General features: G+C 38.5%; 2 protein-coding genes across 3 annotated transcripts in view; one reads left to right on the forward strand and one right to left on the reverse strand.

Moving 5' to 3' along the window:
• opn6a (opsin 6, group member a) overlaps nucleotides 1-1146 on the forward strand; it is a 13533-nt gene extending 12387 nt beyond the window's left edge. Inside the window, exon 6 of the mRNA XM_079856488.1 lies at nucleotides 91-1146. Coding sequence (XP_079712614.1) covers nucleotides 91-591 — 501 coding nt within the window. The 3' untranslated portion in view covers nucleotides 592-1146. The remainder of the gene's footprint in view (nucleotides 1-90) is intronic.
• A 2122-nt stretch (nucleotides 1147-3268) lies between these two features.
• The window catches only part of strn (striatin, calmodulin binding protein), a 51590-nt gene continuing 32358 nt past the window's right edge, over nucleotides 3269-22500 (reverse strand). The window contains exons 8-18 of one of the 2 annotated variants that reach the window (XM_079856489.1): nucleotides 21016-21126; nucleotides 19238-19381; nucleotides 18902-19038; nucleotides 17218-17393; nucleotides 16273-16320; nucleotides 15670-15791; nucleotides 15174-15341; nucleotides 13781-13927; nucleotides 9089-9190; nucleotides 8929-9015; nucleotides 3269-8030 (exon numbers count right to left, since the gene is read on the reverse strand). In XM_079856489.1, coding sequence (XP_079712615.1) covers nucleotides 7861-8030; nucleotides 8929-9015; nucleotides 9089-9190; nucleotides 13781-13927; nucleotides 15174-15341; nucleotides 15670-15791; nucleotides 16273-16320; nucleotides 17218-17393; nucleotides 18902-19038; nucleotides 19238-19381; nucleotides 21016-21126 — 1412 coding nt within the window. In that variant the 3' untranslated portion in view covers nucleotides 3269-7860. The remainder of the gene's footprint in view (nucleotides 8031-8928; nucleotides 9016-9088; nucleotides 9191-13780; nucleotides 13928-15173; nucleotides 15342-15669; nucleotides 15792-16272; nucleotides 16321-17217; nucleotides 17394-18901; nucleotides 19039-19237; nucleotides 19382-21015; nucleotides 21127-22500) is intronic. The other variant, XM_079856490.1, reaches the window with a different exon arrangement.

Consider the following 22500-nt stretch of genomic DNA (forward strand, 5'->3'; position numbering starts at 1 on the left):
ATGTCTCTAGGCCTTACGGTTTTGTCTGGATGATCAGTTTTACAGCGGAATAATAATATAACGTGGCGTTGGCTTGTGTTTGGTCCTCAGGTGTCCATTGTGATCTGCACGGCGTTCATCCTGGCCTGGTCTCCGTACGCCGTGGTGTCCATGTGGTCCGCCTGGGGTTTCCACGTGCCCAACCTCACCAGCATCTTCACACGACTCTTCGCCAAGTCTGCCAGCTTCTACAACCCGCTCATCTACTTCGGCTTGAGCTCCAAGTTCCGCAAAGACGTGAGCGTGTTGCTGCCGTGTAGAGGCGACGGGAAAGACACCGTCAAACTCAAACGCTTCAAAAAGATCAAGGGGAAGGCGGACGGGGCGTCGCCCGGAGCCCCGCGCCAGCGCTTCAGGAGGCCCGAGGAGAACCGCAACTTACTACAGATCGAGAAGTACCGCTCAGAACCAGAGCCGGCAAACCCCGCCCCCAGCCCGGACTCAGGGGTGGGCAGCCGTCCCGAGACTCCGCCCCCTGCCTGTCAACAGGTGTTCTCCATCAACGTGCCCGAGCCGTCAGACACGCCCGAGTACGAGTGCGTCAGACTGTAGATCAGGAGATTTTCTGTTTTTATTTCATTTTTCTGTTTTTATTTATTTTTTATTGCATAACAGAACAAAAACAACATCAGAGGATCACAATGTATTCAACTAGTATTCATAATAGCATCAAAGGAAACGGAGAAAAATAAATAAATAAATACAAATAAATGATATGTGAGTGACTTCAGCTTCATGGTAATGATGTAAGCAGCAGGAAAAGCTATTTTTGTAAATGTGAAATATTGTTTTTTAACAACTGTGTACGTCAGCGTTATTAAAGACAGTTTTGTGTTTACATGCACTTCATCACAAGACATTAAATTCGAAACATCAAACATGATGATGACATTCCACTGTTTCTTTCTTCAGACTCGCATGCTCTCGAGAGAAGGTTCTTATTTTGTATAACACCTTTTTCAGGTTTTACATCAATCATAATGTGGTACAATTGTCAAAACTGATACCTTAGGAAAAAAGTTATAAACTTTGACAAAATGTGAAGGTAATTGTTATAATAGTGATTTTATAATGTATAAAAATAAATGCAAAAAGCAAAACCTGTGGAAAAGATTGTATAAGTGAATAGAATGACTAAATTAACATTATAACCAGTAGATGGCAGCAGAGGACCACTCATAGGCTCACTTTCATTTCATAAGTGTTTACTACTAGTAAACCACTAAAGGCACATTAACTTCTTACACAGTCTCTGACAAGCGGTCTAGGAGTTTAGCGTTTTAATGGCGCCCCCTATTGGCCAATCAGGGCACACCTTCAAGTCATCTTTATTTTATAGCGCTTTTTAAAAGCAGTTTCAAAGCAGCTTCACAGAGATAACAGGAAAATCGGGGCATACCTTAGCAATGTCTCCCCAAATTGAGACCTGCCAGTTTCTGCATGATCAGTTTTACAGTGGAATAATAATCAAACATAATGATGACATTCCAGTTGTTTTTTTCAGAGACTCGCATACTCTCTCGAGTAAGTACTTGATCTGGATGTACTACGTTCGCCATGTTGTCATGATCATGTGACCTGCCAGTTGCGTCATTTCACTGGCGTTCAGAAGTCCTCTCCTGTGGCCTCATGGGATAGTAAAGTGTCCGTCTTAGTAAAAGTTGTGTCCTCCGCTACGATCGTTGAGTGAATGTTGGACACTTACATTCCAAACTCCGTTTTATTGGTTTTTAAAGTGCATTGTTTTTTTGGGGGGGAATTTTCAGTGTGAACACACTAACTATTTATCTTACAAAACTAGGTTATATATATATACTGTAAAAAATAGTGCATATATAGGCAATTTGGGACGCGTCTAAATACCTATATAATCGTATGTACGCTTCGGAATCTAGATCTTGTTAGTATTGTTTCCCTAAAAATATTTAGGGTACTTCATCTTTTATTCTCTCATCCTTTGTGTCTTTTATTTGTAAGTGTCTTATTACTAACATACGATTTTTTTTTCTTATGTTCTCCTGAATGTGAGTATATTTGCATCTGTTTCTTGAATAAAAAAAATGATGATAATAATTACAAAAAAAGAAAAAACCCTAACCCTAACCCTAACCCTAACCCTAAACCTAACCTAACCCTAACTCATTCGGGAACTTTTTGCCTACTTTTTTTTTTTATGAATACGGACATACTTATTTTCAGCTGCTATATAATAGTAAAGTACAGTATGCAGCGCGCTCGCGTCTTTTATGCTTTTAGTTAATTAGGCTAATCAATTATTGACGTCATCAGAATAAAAAGACATTCCGAACTAGACACTAATGCACTAAACACAAGCTGAGCCACAGACCTCTTCAGACCCAGCGGAGACAGAGCCTTTAGCAGAACACGGGACTGATGTTATAATGAGATGTTTGGAGAGCCAGACGTGATTTATCCTGTTGTTTCTGGTGTCATTAACGGGATGCGTTCGCAGAGTCGCTGCTCTTCATAACATTAATCTGAGAGATAACCTTTCAGCCGCTGTGACTCACTGATGCAATTCTTTCAGAAACACGAGAGGAATATTTCACCTCCTTATGACGCACATACTTCTCCGCACTAATCCTGTTTCTAATGGAGACAGCATGAACAAAAAAGTGAAAAAAAAAAAAAAAATTATGAGTTTATTTTTGTACTTGTTGTTTTCAGCTTTGATCACGGGTATTGTATTTTTGTCTGAACTATAGTTCAGCTTCATATTTTTATAGAAACCGTGAGACATCGCTTATTTTCCAGGATTCTCTGATGAATAGAAAGATCAGAAGAACAGCATTTTAAATAGAATCTCTTGTAACATTATACATTTCTTTTTCTGACACTTCTGATCATTTTAATGCGTCTTTAATAAACAAATGTATTAATTTCTTTCAAAACAGTGACAGCTTATGGGAAAAAAATAAATTGTGAATTTCAGTCTACTGAAATAATGAATCCCGCAGCGCCCTCTGGTGGCCGCGGTGACTTACTGCAACATCATCTGTGACACGTGACCTTCACATGTGGATTAATGTCCCAGACTCTCTGAATATTAAAATTTTCATGAAATAATTCTATTTTTGAGCAAAAAAAAAAAAAAAGTGTATCCATCATTGAAATTTCCAAGACTTTTCCAGGTTTTCCATGAGCGCAGGAACCCATAGGTAAATGGAAAGTCACTGCATGAATCACAAAATACAAAACACACGTGAAATACAACATATTCTTTTTATTATTGTATTATATTGATAAATGTCCATCTGAGGAAAAAAAAAAAAAAAGAATACAACAAGAAATCAAGAATAAACTGTAATATCAATAATAAAATATGTACAAGAGGAGTATAGCATTTATTAACAATCTTTCCACTCTCTCTCTATACAACCAAAAGGGTAAAAGTTCAGTGACAGCTCTATACAGGCGAACCGGAACACGTCTCGCTCGTGACGTCACAGTCCGATCGTCCAATCAAACTCCCTTCAAATTCTCCATCTCAACTCTTTAATGTTTCCGATAATCATTGAAGCGCCGGTCAGTAACCGGTTATTAAATCTCCGTTTAGCACTTTAGTATGTTCAGTAGCCGAGTCAGCTGTACAGTTCCCATCTCTGACCAGCAGGTGGCGCGAACTACTCTCTCTAGCACAAATATCGATTAATCTTCACTGTTAGCTTCGCAGGTTAATATACACTGTATTCTGGTTCATAAATAGATTGTTGATCAATACTTTAAAACTATACATACTGAGATTCTTTCTTATATATCTAAAATTAATACGCACCGAAAATGAACGAAATCAGAAAATATATTTACTAGTACGAAAACACGCACGCGCACGCACGCGGTTCCCTTTCAACGTCCCACACCAGCGCGCGCTCTGTGCACGCGCTTAACGTCAAACGTGCCTCAGATTTAAAGGAGAAGAATCCAAAAATGAAAAAATTAACTATTTAATCACCCTCGTGTTCCAATCGTGTCGGAGATGCTGTTTTCAACACCTCGATTAAATGCTCATTAAATGTCACAATTAGCATTTTTATTTGCAAGAACAGCCAATATCTCATAATTCAGACTTTATAAACCTATAATTTTTTCCTCCTAGTTTGTCCTACAATTCTGAGGAAAAAAAAAAGTCAATTGTGAGTTTTAAATTTGGATTTAATCGCAATTGATTTTTTTCCTCAGAACTGGGAGATAAACTCAAAATTCAGAAAAAATGTCAGAACTGTGAAAAAAATGTGCAATTACTAAAAAAAAAAATTTGCAAGTATCTCACAAGTCAATCTTTTTTCTCACAATTCGGAGAATATACAGGTGAAACTCGAAAAATTAGCATATCGTGCAAAAGTTCATGTATTTCAGTAATTCAACTTAAAAGGTGGAACTAATATATAGACTCATTACATGCATAGAGAGATATTTAAAGCCTTTATTTGTTATTAATTTGATGATTATTGCTTTCAGCTTATGAAAATGTTCAAAATTTCAGAGATTTTGAATTTAGGGTTTGCATAAGCTATAAGCCATAATCATCAAAATTAATAACAAATAAAGGCTTGAAATATCTCTCTATGCATGTAATGAGTCTATATATTAGTTCCACCTTTTAAGTTGAATTACTGAAATACATGAACTTTTGCATGATATGCAAATTTTTCGAGTTTCACTTGTAGGACTCAAAGTTGCGAGAACTGTGATATTAAAAGTCATAATTACCATTTTTAATAGCGAGTATATATCTCACAATTTTGACATTTTTCTCCTCAGAATTTCAAGCTTATATCGCAATTCAGACATTAAAGCCCAATCGCATTTTCCTCGTAATTCCTAGTTTGTTTTTTCAATTCTGAGGAAAAAAGTCGATTGTGAGTTTTAAATATGGAGTCGCGAGAAATTATTCACAACCCCCCCCCCCCCCCAGAATTGTGATATAAAAAGTCACAGTTAACTTAAAAAGATGTTTGGGAGAGAAAGTCCCACGGGTTCGAGGGCGAGTAAACGCTGACAGATTTCAAGTTTGGCTGAACTAGTCCTTTAACAACATTTGGTCGAGTAGCAAACCTCTGGCTGAAGGAAACACACAAACACTCAGTTCTGTAGTGCTCATGTCATCATTTAAAGGCAAACGATCCCCATAAAAGCAGAAATTCTCTATCCTAGCAGTTAAAAACACGCAGACCTGCACACGCACGTCTAGAGTTCAAGTAATCACAGACCAATAAAGCAGAAGAGTTTCAAATAAAAAACCTCAACCTGCAAAACGTGGGTTACGATCTATTAGCAACCGATCACCAGTCATACACTGATAAAAAACACTAGTATCTGTTCCGAACTATTACATCTCAAACACACAAACCGGCGCCGGCGCGGATGAGGACGAGCCCGACGTCACAGAGTTCAAACACACAAACCGGCGCCGGCGCGGATGAGGACGAGCCCGACGTCACCGAGTTCAAACACACAAACCGGCGCCGGCGAGGATGAGGACGAGCCCGACGTCACCGAGTTCAAACACACAAACCGGCGCCGGCGAGGATGAGGACGAGCCCGACGTCACCGAGTTCAAACACACAAACCGGCGCCGGCGAGGATGAGGACGAGCCCGACGTCACCGAGTTCAAACACACAAACCGGCGCCGGCGAGGATGAGGACGAGCCCGACGTCACCGAGTTCAAACACACAAGCCGGCGCCGGCGAGGATGAGGACGAGCCCGACGTCACCGAGTTCAAACACACAAACCGGCGCCGGCGCGGATGAGGACGAGCCCGACGTCACCGAGTTCAAACACACAAACCGGCGCCGGCGCGGATGAGGACGAGCCCGACGTCACCGAGTTCAAACACACAAACCGGCGCCGGCGAGGATGAGGACGAGCCCGACGTCACCGAGTTCAAACACACAAACCGGCGCCGGCGAGGATGAGGACGAGCCCGACGTCACCGAGTTCAAACACACAAACCGGCGCCGGCGCGGATGAGGACGAGCCCGACGTCACCGAGTTCAAACACACAAACCGGCGCCGGCGCGGATGAGGACGAGCCCGACGTCACCGAGTTCAAACACACGAACCGGCGCCGGCGCGGATGAGGACGAGCCCGACGTCACCGAGTTCAAACACACAAACCGGCGCCGGCGAGGATGAGGACGAGCCCGACGTCACCGAGTTCAAACACACGAACCGGCGCCGGCGCGGATGAGGACGAGCCCGACGTCACCGAGTTCAAACACACAAACCGGCGCCGGCGCGGATGAGGACGAGCCCGACGTCACCGAGTTCAAACACACAAACCGGCGCCGGCGCGGATGAGGACGAGCCCGACGTCACCGAGTTCAAACACACGAACCGGCGCCGGCGCGGATGAGGACGAGCCCGACGTCACCGAGTTCAAACACACAAACCGGCGCCGGCGCGGATGAGGACGAGCCCGACGTCACCGAGTTCAAACACACAAACCGGCGCCGGCGCGGATGAGGACGAGCCCGACGTCACCGAGTTCAAACACACAAACCGGCGCCGGCGAGGATGAGGACGAGCCCGATGTCACCGAGTTCAAACACACAAACCGGCGCCGGCGAGGATGAGGACGAGCCCGACGTCACCGAGTTTAAACACACAAACCGGCGCCGGCGAGGATGAGGACGAGCCCGATGTCACCGAGTTCAAACACACAAACCGGCGCGGATGAAGACGAGCCCGACGTCACCGAGTTCAAACACACAAACCGGCGCCGGCGCGGATGAGGACGAGCCCGACGTCACCGAGGCCCAGATCACTAGTTATTCATTTGGCATTACAGGCAAAAAAAAAAGATGAAAAAGGCAAAAAATAAATAAATATCACAGATTTCAGACAATTCTAGACTCCCGAATCGTTGTACTTTGAGTACAGCTGGTCAAAAACTGCAACACATTCAAACTATTATAAGACTTTTTCCGCATAATCACAAATATTCATAAACTCTAATCAAACGATCAGCGTTAGAGATCTGACCAGAGAGGGTTTCACAGACGCGCCGTTTTTAAAAATAAAAACATCCATAAACAGGCAAACGGAGTTTATCAAATCCAGGAGAAACTGCAGGTTTACGCGTAAACATTAATATTATTAATTCAACGTAGCGCTTATGATGAACCTCAAGAAGCCCGTCAGAGACGGATCCACCACAGAATCAAAGACTTGAAGTATATTTAACAAAGAAAACGAGCACAGATCCAGTATTGTTGAACATTATGAAAGATCTTAATGCGCCGTTTGTCATGTGATCTTGGGGTGAAAGAGCGTTTGATTGGTTTATATTCCCACACAAACATCGTAGTAATTTTCTGAGCCACAAGGTCTTAAACATCGTTTTTATGTTATATTATGTACAAATTGTTTTGAATAAGTTAACGTTGGTCGGACGAGAGGATCATATTCTCTGCGCTTCAGTGTTTTAGACCCGATCGCTCTCAATGATTCGCAGTAATTTGACGTATTTGGTGAGTTTAAGAGTTTGTTTCCACTCGCCGGAGAGGAACGGAGAGAGCCGAGTTTCTCGAGACTGTTTGAAGCAAAAGGCACGTCGTTTAAAAGGAGAGAAACCAGAAAGAGTGACACGCTCACGCTCACGTCAGGAGAGAAATCATGAAAGGAAAATAATAAAAAAATTAATCTAGGAAGCGTGAAACTTCCTGTGAGGCTGAACGGAGGAGGAGCCGAGACGCTCCTCGTGTGTGTGTGTGTGTGTGCTTCCCCTCGAGCACCAGGCCCGCCCGGATCATCAGCTTCGAGTTCGTGGAAGCGGTTTGGGTCGGAGGTCAGAGGTCATACGAAGACTTTAGCGAGGGCGTCGGCTCCCGCGCTGCCGATGTAGCATTTGGTGGGATGAAACGCCACGTCGTGGATCGACTCGTCGAACTTCTTCCGGTGAGCCGTGAACTCCTGGATGCACGTCTTGCTCTCCATGTTCCACAGACGCACGGAGCAGTCGTGACCTGACACACACACACACACACACACACTCACATCAACAACTTCCTCTGACTGATCCACACACACGCTGAATAAACAGAATGATAACGGTGCTCATAAGTAGAGATTGACTGATGTTGATTTTTTTTGATAACTGATATCGATTTGTTTGCAAGTTTCTGTGCCGATAACCGACATACAGAGCCGACATTTATCAGTTTATTTGTTTTTGACAATTATAAAAACAGCACTAATCTGAACAAACTGTTTAAAGTCCTCCTGTAGTCAATAAACACCTGATATATACTAATAACTTAAGAAACAGGGAACAGGTGAGAACTAATGAGAAACCATGGCAACAAACCAGAACTCAGGCAACGGAAACCATGAGCTAGAAACTAAACTGAACGACTGTGTGTTTTCAGCTGGAAACAAGTGTATTCTTCATGCCTTAAAATATCTTGAATGTAACTCGACACCCTTCCCTCATTTAGTATGCGCGGGTCTATGAATATGCAAATGAGCCCCGCCTCCACTCACTCAGCTCAGAGATCCACTGGTGGATGATCACACGTTGATCTGATTGGTTACAAGGTAGTTTGTGACGTCAGAAACACCAGCGATTTCAAAGCGTGTTTTTGAGACTGTCTTTGGTTCACTGCAGTTTGAAGGAGGAAATACTCAGCAATGCTGTCGACTTATGAATTTAAAACACCACACAGACACATAAACAACATTAAACGCTGGATATTCAGCACAGGGGGACTTTAAATATCGGTAAAATCAGTCAATCTCTACTTATAATCAGAGTAAAAGTGATGTTTTTAGGGTTCTTTTGACCCGTTCATGATCTTTCCCTCATAAAAGAACAGCATTAAAAGCGTTTACATGATTCTGATCCGTATGCAAGCATGAACTTACTGCCGGACATCAGATAGAGTCCGTTGGGATCCACCGCGAGACTGGTTACAGCATCAAGATGAGCCACCATAGAGTGAACACACTTGCCTGAGAAGAAACATCGACATGAGAATATACATCATCTTCATCATCATCATAACTCTTGATGTCCCTCCGTTACCGGTGTTGTTGTCGAAGAAGCGTATGTGCCGATCCTCCTGTGCCGTGACGGTGATGGGAAGCGTCGGGTGGCTCAGGACTTTATTGATCTGACACGGCGCATCTGAAGATCAAACAGGTCAGAGGTCAGAGGGGATCATGGGACGTTACCAGTCGCTCATCTTCTATTTATAGGAAAGTTTAAGTTTTTTTTTTTATAGGGCAAGTTTAAGTTTTTATTTTATTTATTTTTTATAGGGCAATTTTAGTAAAAAAAAAACAAAAAAAACAAGTATTTTAGTTTTTTTAAAAATGATTTATGGGGCAGTTTTAGTTTTTTTTTTAAATGATTTATGGGGCAGTTTTAGTTTTTCTTTGGTGTCACATACCAATAACAGGAATTTATGGAAGAGCAATAACAAAAAAATAAAAGCATCTCGAGATCAAAGTCATTATAATGCGAGATTAAACTTGTTAAATTTCGAGAAAAAAAGTTGAAATAAAATGTTGACAAACTCATTAAATTTCAAGGATAAAGTCGTTGTGTTTTGAGAAAAAAATCGTTAAATTTCGAGAAAAAAGTTAAATAAAATTTTGAGAATAAACTCATTAAATTGAGAATAAAGTCGTGTTTTGAGAAAAAACTCGTTAAATTTCGAGAGAAAAAAATCGAAATAAAATATTGAGAATAAACTCATTAAATTACGAGAATAAAGTCGTGTTTTGAGAAAAAACTCGTTCAATTTCGAGAAAAAAGTTGAAAAAAATGTTGAGAATAAACTCATTAAATTTCGAGAATAAAGTCGTTGTGTTTTGACAAAAACCTCGTTAAATTTCGAGAAAAAAGTTTAAATAAAATGTTGAGAATAAACTCATTAAATTTCGAGAATAAAGTCGTCGTGTTTTGAGAAAAACCTCGTTAAATTTCGAGAAAAAAGTTTAAGTAAAATGTTGACAAATAAACATTAAATTTCAAGGATAAAGTTACGCTGTGTTTTGAGAAAAAAATCATTAAATTTCGAGAAAAAAAGTCAATATAAAATGTTGAGAATAAACTCATTAAATTTCGAGAATAAAGTCGTGTTTTGAGAAAAAACGTGTTAAATTGAGAAAAAAAGTCAAAATAAAATGTTGAGAATAAACTCATTAAATTTCGAGAATAAAGTCGTCGTGTTTTGAGAAAAACCTCGTTAAATTTCGAGAAAAAAGTTTAAGTAAAATGTTGACAAATAAACATTAAATTTCAAGGATAAAGTTACGCTGTGTTTTGAGAAAAAAATCATTAAATTTCGAGAAAAAAAGTCAAAATAAAATGTTGAGAATAAACTCATTAAATTTCGAGAATAAAGTCGTGTTTTGAGAAAAAACGTGTTAAATTGAGAAAAAAAGTCAAAATAAAATGTTGAGAATAAACTCATTAAATTTCGAGAATAAAGTCGTGTTTTGAGAAAAAAACGTGTTAAATTGAGAAAAAAAGCCAAAATAAAATGTTGAGAAAAAACTTGCTAAATTTCGAGAAAAAAAATCTAAATAAAATGTTGAGAATAAACATTAAATTTCGAGAATAAAGTCGTGTTTTGAGAAAAAACTCGTTAAATTTCGAGAGAAAAGTTGAAATAAAATGTTGAGAATAAACTCATTAAATTGAGAATAAAGTCGTGTTTTGAGAAAAAAATCATTAAATTTCGAGAAAAAATAAAAAATAAAATGTTGAGAATAAACTCATTAAATTTTGAGAATAAAGTCGTGTTTTGAGAAAAAACGTGTTAAATTGAGAAAAAAAGTCAAAATAAAATGTTGAGAATAAACTCATTAAATTTCAAGGATAAAGTCACTGTGTTTTGAGAAAAAACTCGTTAAATTTCGAGAAAAAAGTTGAAATAAAATGTTGAGAATAAACTCATTAAATTGAGAATAAAGTCGTGTTTTGAGAAAAAAATCATTAAATTTCGATAAAAAATAAAAAATAAAATGTTGAGAATAAACTCATTAATTTTGAGAATAAAGTTGTGTTTTGAGAAAAAACGTGTTAAATTGGGAAAAAAAGTCAAAATAAAATGTTGAGAATAAACTCATTAAATTGAGAATAAAGTCGTGTTTTGAGAAAAAAATCATTAAATTTCGAGAAAAAATAAAAAATAAAATGTTGAGAATAAACTCATTAAATTTTGAGAATAAAGTCGTGTTTTGAGAAAAAACGTGTTAAATTGAGAAAAAAAGTCAAAATAAAATGTTGAGAATAAACTCATTAAATTTCAAGGATAAAGTCACTGTGTTTTGAGAAAAAACTCGTTAAATTTCGAGAAAAAAGTTTAAATAAAATGTTGAGAATAAACATTAAATTGAGAATAAAGTCGTGTTTTGAGAAAAAACTCGTTAAATTTCGAGAAAAAAAAGTCGAAATAAAATGTTGAGAATAAACTTATTAAATTTCGAGAATAAAGTCGTTGTGTTTTGAGAAAAAACTGGTTACATTTCGAGAAAAAAAATCGAAATAAAATGTTGAGAATAAACGTATTAAATTTCGAGAATAAAGTCGCTGTGTTTTGAGAAAAAACTGGTTACATTTCGAGAAAAAAGTTGAAATAAAATGTTGAGAATAAACATTAAATTTCAAGAATAAAGTCGTGTTTTGAGAAAAAACTGGTTAAATTTCGAGAAAAAAAATTGAAATAAAATGTTGAGAATAAACATTAAATTTAGAGAATAAAGTCGTGTTTTGAGAAAAAACTCGTTAAATTTGAGAAAAAAGTTTAAATAAAATGTTGAGAATAAACTCATTCAATTTCGAGAATAAAGTCGTTGTGTTTTGACAAAAACCTCGTTAAATTTCGAGAAAAAAGTTTAAATAAAATGTTGAGAATAAACTCATTAAATTTAGAGAATAAAGTCGTTGTGTTTTGAGAAAAACCTCGTTAAATTTAGAGAAAAAAGTTTAAATAAAATGTTGACAAATAAACATTAAATTTCAAGGATAAAGTTACGCTGTGTTTTGAGAAAAAAATCATTAAATTTCGAGAAAAAAAGTCAAAATAAAATGTTGAGAATAAACTCATTAAATTTCGAGAATAAAGTCGTGTTTAGAGAAAAAACGTGTTAAATTGAGAAAAAAAGCCAAAATAAAATGTTGAGAAAAAACTCGCTAAATTTCGAGAAAAAAGTTGAAATAAAATGTTGAGAATAAACATTAAATTTCGAGAATAAAGTCGTGTTTTGAGAAAAAACTCGTTAAATTTCGAGAAAAAAGTTGAAATAAAATGTTGAGAATAAACTCATTAAATTGAGAATAAAGCCGTGTTTTGAGAAAAAAATCATTAAATTTCGATAAAAAATAAAAAATAAAATGTTGAGAATAAACTCATTAAATTTTGAGAATAAAGTCGTGTTTTGAGAAAAAACGTGTTAAATTGAGAGAAAAAGTCAAAATAAAATGTTGAGAATAAACTCATTAAATTTCAAGGATAAAGTCACTGTGTTTTGAGAAAAAACTCGTTAAATTTCGAGAAAAAAGTTTAAATAAAATGTTGAGAATAAACATTAAATTGAGAATAAAGTCGTGTTTTGAGAAAAAACTCGTTAAATTTTGAGAAAAAAAAATCGAAATAAAATGTTGAGAATAAACTTATTAAATTTCGAGAATAAAGTCGTGTTTTGAGAAAAAACTGGTTAAATTTCGAGAAAAAAAATCGAAATAAAATGTTGAGAATAAACTTATTAAATTTCGAGAATAAAGTCGTTGTGTTTTGAGAAAAAACTGGTTAAATTTCGAGAATAAAGTCGTTGTGTTTTGAGAAAAAACTGGTTAAATTTCGAGAAAAAAGTTGAAATAAAATGTTGAGAATAAACTCATTAAATTTCAAGAATAAAGTCGTGTTTTGAGAAAAAACTGGTTAAATTTCGAGAAAAAAAATTGAAATAAAATGTTGAGAATAAACATTAAATTTCGAGAATAAAGTCGTGTTTTGAGAAAAAAATAGTTAAATTTCGAGAAAAAAAAAGTCAAAATAAAACGTTGAGAATAAACTCATTAAATTTCGAGAATAAAGTCGTGTTTTGAGAAAAAACTCGTTAAATTTCGAGAAAAAAGTTTAAATAAAATGTTGAGAATAAACTCAATAAATTTCGAGAATAAAGTCGTGTTTTGAGAAAATTCTAATCTCGCATTATAATGACTTTAATCTCAAAATGGTTTTATTTTTTACTATTGCTTGGCCCCAATCCTCTTACGTAGGAATTAATACATACCAGTGTACAAATAAATAACTACAAATAAAACAGAATAATAAACTGGTAGGTGTAATTTGTTAACATTGCCTAATGCATTAGCTACCATGGACTAACAAGAGCAATTTATTTTTATAGCATTTATTAATCTTTATGTTACTTAATAAAAAGTTGTTCATTGTTAGTTCACTAATGTACAACGTTTGGTATTAAAAATGTATTATTAGTCATGTTTTATTAAATGCTGAAATGAACAAAGATTAATAAATGCTATAGAAGTTTTGTTGTTTGTTAGTTCTTGTTAATGTAGTTAATGTTAACAAATAGAACATTAATGTAAAGTGTTGCCAATAAATCGTTTAAAAATGGAATTCTAACCACTCTGAAAAATATTTAGATTTTTTAAAAATTGTAAGGATTTTATGTGAGGGTGTGAAAACACTGTGTCAAAAGTCAGAAGATTAGAGATATTAATGTGTGGGAATATTACCGGGTTTCCCGGCGGCCTGCGACTCCAGCTCCAGGATCATCTGTCGGGTCTCCATGTTGAAGATGCCGGTCCTGCCGTTACTGAAGGCCGTGACCATGTGAGCCGGGTCACAGCACACCAGATCCACTGACGACGGGACGCCCATTTCTGGAGCAGGGAAACACACACACGTCACATGTGCTTGAGCTTTCACACGTTTCACACGACAGAAGAGCATTCAGAAAATACTATTTTAGATTTTGTAAACTGATGTGTTCTAAATCATTCTTTAAGACTCTATTATGTTGGAGCGTGTTTCTATCCCAATATGAGCTAATCATAATCATAATCATGAATCACAGCAAAAAAAAAATAAAATAAAAAAATTAAACATAATAAAAGTCTTAAAGAACTAAAGAATGACTTAAAATATTTTATTTTATGTTATTTTGGGGTGAATTTCAATCCTAATATCATCTAACCAGAATTACAAATGACAGCAAAATAATGAAATTTAAAAAATTTAAATAAGAAATTGTAAACTGATGTGTTCTTTGTTATTTTGGGGTGTATTTCAATCCTAATATCATCTAACCATCATCATTAATGACAGTAATAAAACAAACAAAAAAGATTATTCATTAATAAAATAAAATAATAAAATAAAATAAAAAAATTATATAAATATAAATATATTTATTTATTTATTTTTGTGTAAACTGTAGTGTGGTAAATCTATCTTTAAAGGTGCAGTGTGTAATATTTAGGAGGATCTTTTGACACAAATGCAATATCATATTCATAACTGTGTTCTCAGTGGCGTATAAAGATCTTACATAATGAAGCGTTATGTGTTTATTAGCTTAGAATGAGCGTTTCTCTCTACACACACCGCGGGTCCGCTTACATCGGCATGTTTCTACGGTGGCCCTGAGCGGACAAACGCGTTTCATCACTATGTTGTTCTTCACGCTAGCTAAAGTCACACAATGATGAACAAGTAACAATAATATTCACAATAACTTCTTTTTACTGAATAATTAAGCAAACCTAATTTCTTAATTTATCATTGTAAAGAAACTTCATTTCTCAACTGGCTACTCTCTGCTGTCTCACGACGACATCACTTCCTGTCGGTCACCGTAACTTCTGTTGGGTGCGATTCACAACCTCACCACTAGATGCGGCTAAAACTTACACACTGCACCTTTAAGATTTCTATGATGTTATTTTATGTTATTTTGGGGTCAGTTTCAATGCTGATATCATCTAACCATCATCATCATAAAAAAAAGAGAAAACAGATCATCCATAAACTATTATCGTTCATAAAATATTATAAAATGTAACAAAATACAAAAATAAAATAAAAACGATATTTTTTGCAAAAGGAAGTGTTAAATCTGTGTGTGACCTTGGTTCTGGTTGAAGAGGGCGATGGCGGGAGCAGCGTCTGCAGCGTTCCAGAGTCTCACGGTCCCGTCAGCGGAGCAGGACAGCAGTGTGTGATGAGCCGAGCTGTAGACCAAACCCCACACTGCATCTGTGTGTCCACACAATGACCCGCGCAGCACTGACGGCTCTATCAGAGAGAGAGAGAGAGAGTCAGTCATCAAAGCACATCCATCCATCATAAAAGTGCATCTGTCCATCATAAAAGTGATAAGCAAAACTATAAGTGTGTCCCTTCGAGTAATCAAAAGTTCTACACACACACAGTCTTAACGCCTACTTGAACACTTGGGCCAAATAGAGGAAATACGTCATGCAAGTAGACAAGTGGTCAAGTGTAAAGAGCGCAAGTGTGGGTATTAGGACAAGGCATCAGTCCCACACACACACACACACACACACACACACACACACACACACACACACACACACACACACACACACACACTGGAGCGTACCGTAGGAGTCGTAGGGGTCGATGTTGGGGTTAGGAGTGTTCCAGCTCTGAATGGATCCGTCTAAACCCCCGCTGAAACACTGGTCTCCAGTCGAGCTCATCACCACACACAGAACCGGACCCCTGCGGACCAGAACACCAGCACATGTTCAGATGATCCGTTAAAGAGCAGTTTCCGTCTGTGTTTAGTGTGTAATGTCTTGAGTCTCTTCCGGGAACGAACACGTCACAATATTCCTCATTATAATAATTAATGCGAAGAATAAAGGGGCGGGGCCTGGTTGAGTTAGTTAGTAGTGTGTTAAACTGGCGGTTATGGAAAGGGGCGGGACATTTCCCAAACACACTCGAAGCACTCGACCAATCACAACACACTGCTCCAGCCGACCAATCAGAGCACAGTGTGCTTTTCAGAAGGAGGGGCTTCATAGAGACAGGAAGTAAACAGAGCGTTACTGACAGACTGGGAAGAGAGGAGCCGCAACAATGGAGAATATGAGGAGAATAATCAACATTCAAGTTCGAGTAGAGCCTGAAAACATAATGAAATATTTGCTCAACATACAGTTCAGCACATTGTGTTTATATTGTGGAGGAGCTGTACCTGTGAGCCCTGAACGTGTAGATGGGCTCGACATCAAGAGCTGCACACCTGAAACCACAAACACAGGAGAGTCAGGAACCGACGAGAGAAGCTCAGAGAACCACAGGCTCAGGTGGGGTTGGGGACCGCTCACATTTTAACCGGTTCCTGAAATTCAGTGCCGTTTTCGGTAATTTGTAGAAGTGTTATTGACATTATGCCAGAGCTGCATCGGTCGCTGTCTGCCATTGTCTGTGATGCTTGAATATGAATTAAAACAACCATTTTAGTAAAAAAAAAATAATAATAATTCTATGAATGATAGTGTTTTGAATTTTCTAGTAAATCAAATAAAACATTAATTTAATTGATCTTTTATATTAAATTAAACTTTTTTTGTCAAACAACATGTGGCACAACTGAGCTTTATACTGTTAAAATTACAACAGAAGAAAAAGATAGTTTTTGATCATTTATTATTATTATTAGTATTATTATTATTAAATTGAGATATTTAAATTCGACTGTACAACAGTAATATATTATCAAGTTAAAACGAACTTTTATTTTGACAGGTTGTGGAGAAGAGTTTCCGTGTGGTAATGATATCACGATAGTTTTCTTAAATTAAATTGTAAAATTTCAAAGTCTCAGAGCGGCTCTGGAAATGCAGTTCGTGTTCTCTTATAGTGAGACTGAAAAACACTGCGAGTGTCATGCGTGCTTCAGTGTGTGTGTGTGTGTGTGTGTGTGTGTGAGGTCAATGAAACACAGAGACATGCAGAACATGCAGGATTCGTATTTAAATACTCTCAGGTACTGAAATTTGGCAGCGATTGATTTCATGTGAACTGGTACTCAGTAGTAGTGACGTAATTGGGTCGCTGCCATTAAAAGTGGCGAGTTCGGTACCCAACCCTCACAGAACAGTGTAGCGAGATGTGACAGTGCAGAGATAAGACTGACTTCTTGGTTGGGGCAGTTTTCTGCAGGTTCCACATCTTCAGCGTGTGGTCTTCAGACGCGGTGATCAGGACCGGCTCCACCGGGTGGAACGCCAGGCCGCGGATCGAGTCGAAGTGGTTCCTGAGGGTGAACTTCGGGTTCCACGTCTTACGCAGGGCGTCTTTGTTGTTAGTGATCTGAGGAAAGGAGCGAACACATCGACAGGGTGATGAACGAACTGACCGTAACACTGGTCATGATTTTAATACAGTCAAACCTAGATTTACTCAGACTCATTCAACATTTCTCACATTATCAGTTTATTCGCTATAATCCATCCTTCTGTTAGACAGTCTAACAGAGTAGTTATGTTGAATATCTGTCAGCTGTTAAACATTTTTTTTTCTCTTTATTTTTATTCAAAAGACAAATGCTATTGTTAGTACAGAGATTGCATTTTTTTTACATTTTCAATCCCTCCCCAACCAACCCCGAACAAACCGATGATGTTCATTAACAGTAACGGTACATAAAAATAAATAAATTAAACTAATAACAATAGAAATAATAATAATAATAATAATAATAATGACACAGCAAAATTATATATATATTTAAATTTTTGTGTTAAAAAAAGAAAAAATAAAGTATAGAGAGAAATAACAGCAGTTAAATTTAACTACACAATTAGATAATATGTCAGAACGGAGGCTCACTATTGGCCAGCATCACACGCATCACATGACCAGCGCCGGCCAATAGCGAGCCTCCGTTCTGACGTACAACCCAGACGCGCTGCGCTGTTACACTACGTGAACTCACTCAGGCCCACACAGAAGAACATGAAGAGTTGAATAAAGTCGTCATTTTTGTCGCTTGATGAACTTACGGTTGAGCCACTGTAGTCACTTGGACTATATTAACGATGTCTTTACTAACGTTTCTGGGATGGCAGATATCGATTACCTAGAAGCCTATGGAGGAGTGAGACAGCTCTCAGATTTCAGCAAAAATTAATCTTCATCTTAATTTGTGTTCTGAAAATGAACGAAAGTCTTACAGGGTTGAACAACATGAGGGAGAGTAATGACTGACAGAGTTTTCATCTTTGGGTGAACTAACCCTTTACGGCCCGATGCCGACTCGTCACCTCCGCCTATTTCATCCGGATTACGTACATAATCTGAGAATATTTATTTTCCATTTGAATCTGTCCATTCAAATGTAGAAATGTAGACATTTCAAGCTTTTTACAGATATATTTCTCATGTCTGTGTTTCGGTTCATGTATGTGAGACCGAATCGACAGAAAGCAACATTATTTTACAAAAGCACAACGTTTTAAAAAATAAAAGTAAACCCTTTTCAGTTTGCATTACTCTTATCTGTATGACCGAAAATGACGGAGTATTTTAAGTTAAATGCAGTGATGTGTGTGTCATGAGGTAAACTCTTCCCGCCCAAACACTTAGATATGCGTCTAATAACAGCGCACATTTATCTGTTAGCATTAGAGCGAGAGGACTGGTAAAGTTGCTACGACTTACATGTTTTAAGTGATAAGCCATATTTGAGGTGGATGGATGAATGGTGAATGTACAGATTTCTGCTGTTAACGATCTGTCGTCTCAGGAGTTCGCGAGGGTTTTTGTATTGCCGGAACTGAAGTTTTAGTTTTAGTTCTGGGTAATAGCCCTGTACTCACGTCGTAGGACAGATTCTCGGCCTCGTTGGCCACGGTGAGCCCGGCGAGTTCCCCGAGACCCAGCTCGCTCTCCAGCGCCTCGTCAGAACCCATGATGAAGGACTTTCCCGAGGACGGGGGAAAGGTCAGGGCTTCCACTGCAACAGAGTCACACACACATGAGCCGTTTGCAGAGATGGGGTCATTCAACTCAACTACATTTGAGTAAAGCGCTTTTCACAAACCACAATTTAAGCAATGTAATAATTGAATGCAGAAACTATGAGCTCATTGAAGAAATGAATACTTGTTTGTTAACAAATGATCATAAACTGATGGTGTTTGAGGCAGGATTACCCTCGTCGGTGCGGCCCAGCTGGTGCTCGTTGAGGCGGGGTAAGTTGGGACGCACCGGCGGCGCCACCGGAGGCTGAATAGACGACAAATCCTCCGCGTCTCGCAGATTAGCCAACATGTCCTGTAGTTTACACCGGTTCGGCCCTACAAACACAGAACAACACCGTTCATCTACTTCTGTGGTGTACAACTCCCCATCACAGTTCAGCCCACCTTTCATTTCTAGTCGATCACCAGAAGCATTTCTCTTTCTACGGTTCAGGATTAGCTCTCAAGGTGGACTGTGCTCTGATGAGGAATCGATGAAATCAGAGAGGAAAAATTAGTGAAAGAAAAGTGATAACTGAGGAGGCAAGCGAGCGACTCTGTGCTTTCTCACAATGGAAGCAGGAGAAGGGGGTGGAGCCTGGTTTATGTACACGCCCACTTGGGGGTGGAGTCAACAAGCCACACCACCTTTCAAAGCACCAGCATAAAATGCAACAGAAGTGAGCAGTAAAGCGTCTCAGAAACAATAACCAGAAGGAGAAAAGAAACAGTAGTTGTGTTTGAGATGCAGCTGGATGCTGAAAGAACAGATGATGGAGAACGGAAACAGAGAGCAGGTGCTGCACTCGTTTATTCAGAGCAACGGATGAAAAGAGGAAAAGGAGGAGAAGGAGGAGTGGATGACAGGATAAACACGTGACTGGATGAGTGACGGGAAGAACTGAAGAGAGCTGCTGGTTTTTGTCAAACGAATGATTTTTAAGAGAAAGAACTTAAATAGGTACATTAGAATAAGTGAGTGATAAACCGATATATCAGGCCAATTAAACGACCAATAACTGGTATTTTGACATCATCAGAGTGATGTCACTGGTTGGCCCATGACCAGAAATGGAGATTGGTTTCCATTTAAATTTTTTTTTGAATGAACATATAAATATACTGAACCTCACAAAACCCGCACAGACGTTCGCTCAGATTTTTTCAGACATGTTCGGTCATAAATTATATTTTGCATAAAGAAAATGAAGCCTATTTTGAGGCCCATCCATCCATCCTTCTATCTATCTATCTATCTATCTATCTATCTATCTATCTATCTATCTATCTATCTATCTATCTATCATCCATCCTTCTATCTATCTATCATCCATCCTTCTATCTATCTATCATCCATCCATCCTTCTAGCTATCTATCTTTCATCCATCCTTCTATCTATCTATCTTTCATCCATCCTTCTATCTATCTATCTATCTATCTATCTATCTATCTATCTATCTATCTATCTATCTATCTATCTATCATCCATCCTTCTATCTATCTATCATCCATCCATCCTTCTAGCTATCTATCTTTCATCCATCCTTCTATCTATCTATCTATCTATCTATCTATCTATCTATCTATCTATCTATCTATCTATCTATCATCCATCCTTCTATCTATCTATCTATCTATCTATCTATCTATCTATCTATCTATCTATCTATCTATCGATCTTTGCACGTTGCAGGTATGTTTCTAGTATGATTTAGCACTTTGCTACCATGTTTCAACATAATGCTAGCATGATTTAGCAGGTTGCTAGCATGTATATATTTAATCATATCCCCTGATACACTGTGCAGGTGTTTGTGAGGTTCACTGATATTATCGTTCTCTCTGGCCGTCCTGTGCTCCAGATACCAGTCGTTGAAGAGCCGGCATCGGTCGACCACTAGAAGAAGAAACACAGGAATGAGAGAGAGAGAGAGAGAGAGAGGGCGAGCGAGGGTCCGGTCCGACTTACTCTTCACCCCCTTCTTGCCCTTGCGCTCCTTCTTGTACTGTTCCTTGAGTTTAGAGATCAGGCCCTCATCCACGTCCCAGGACTCAGACGAGGGGCTCTGCTCTTCCTTCTCTACACGGGGGAGGAGGGAGGAACACACGTTACACGCCACGACGAGCCATTCCTGCGCTTCACTGGCAGACGACACAGCGATTTACAGAAGCGATCATCTGATCCAAATCTACACTCTCATTGAACACGGACGTCTATCAGTGTCGATATTACATGATATTACATTAAAATAATATGATAAATAATACACAATATAAAGTAGCGTTTAGAGCTTCTGTGGCTCCTCCCATTTTCAGTGCCATTTTTTTTATTTAAGTGATCATGTGACTGACGTCACCCTTCCAGAATAGTGCTGAAGTCATGAACTAGTTTTGCCGACGGTCTGAAACTGAAGCTGCTGGTTTTCAATCTGCCTAAACCTCTAAAAGCCGATCGATCCGATGGGAAGATGGACGTGCGAACGGGAGAAAAATCAGTCCAATTCTCTTCAGAGACTCAACAGATGGGATCAGGAGGGCAGGGAGTGTGTGTGAGTAAGAGTGTGTGAGAGTGAGTGTGAGTAAGAGTGTGTGAGAGTGAGTGAGAGAGTTTGTATGAGAGTGTGTGTGTGTGTGAGTGAGTGTGTGTGAGAGAGAATGTATGTGAGTATGCGTGAGAGTGTGTGTAGGACTGAGTGAGTGTGTGTGTGTGTGTGTGAGAGAGTGGAGGAACACACAAGGAGACAGTAAATCAAACACAGTCTACAGGATCATCCAGTGCACTCGATGCTGTGAGCCGCTCTGGACCGATGAAGCCTCTACACTCGTACTGGAGCTGACGTCATTAAAGTGCTGCTGTGAAGTCAGGAAGATTGTTTCCAACACGGAATAAAAATGTACGATAAGTCGCAAACAAGTTTCTATTTTAAAGAGCCACTATTATACTATTTTAAAGGCTTTTTAAATCTCCTACAACACATTCATCTAAGATCAATAAACTCTAATGTTCTGATAATCTCCAGTGCAGCGTCAGCTCTTTCCTCTCAGTGTCTGAAACGCTTCCATCAAGGATTCAGTCTCTCTAAGCTCCGCCTCTCTGAGAGCTGCTCTGCTCTGATTGGTCAGAAACCAAACACTCATTATCATATCTGAATCTCAGCTCTTGATCACAGTGATGCGAACAGTGACGATGGCGTGGGTTTTACCGTATCAATCTCAGAAAACAGCGTCTTCTCCACATGAACAACACGAACCAAACTCCTCCAGTCTCAGAGACACTACAGTGTTTGAGGGCGGAGCTAAGAGATGCTGCTCAGCCAATCAACACCACAGGCTGGCATTATGCTAATTAGCTGCAAACCTACAGCATGAGCAGGAAGTGAGACTGAATTACTGACGACTCGTTTCAGTTCAGAATTGATTCCTTCTTTAAGGAGGCAAAAAGTTTTTATCTAAA

Source organism: Squalius cephalus (genome assembly GCF_949319135.1).
Source record: "Squalius cephalus genome assembly, chromosome: 22".
Classification (NCBI taxonomy): domain Eukaryota; kingdom Metazoa; phylum Chordata; class Actinopteri; order Cypriniformes; family Leuciscidae; genus Squalius; species Squalius cephalus.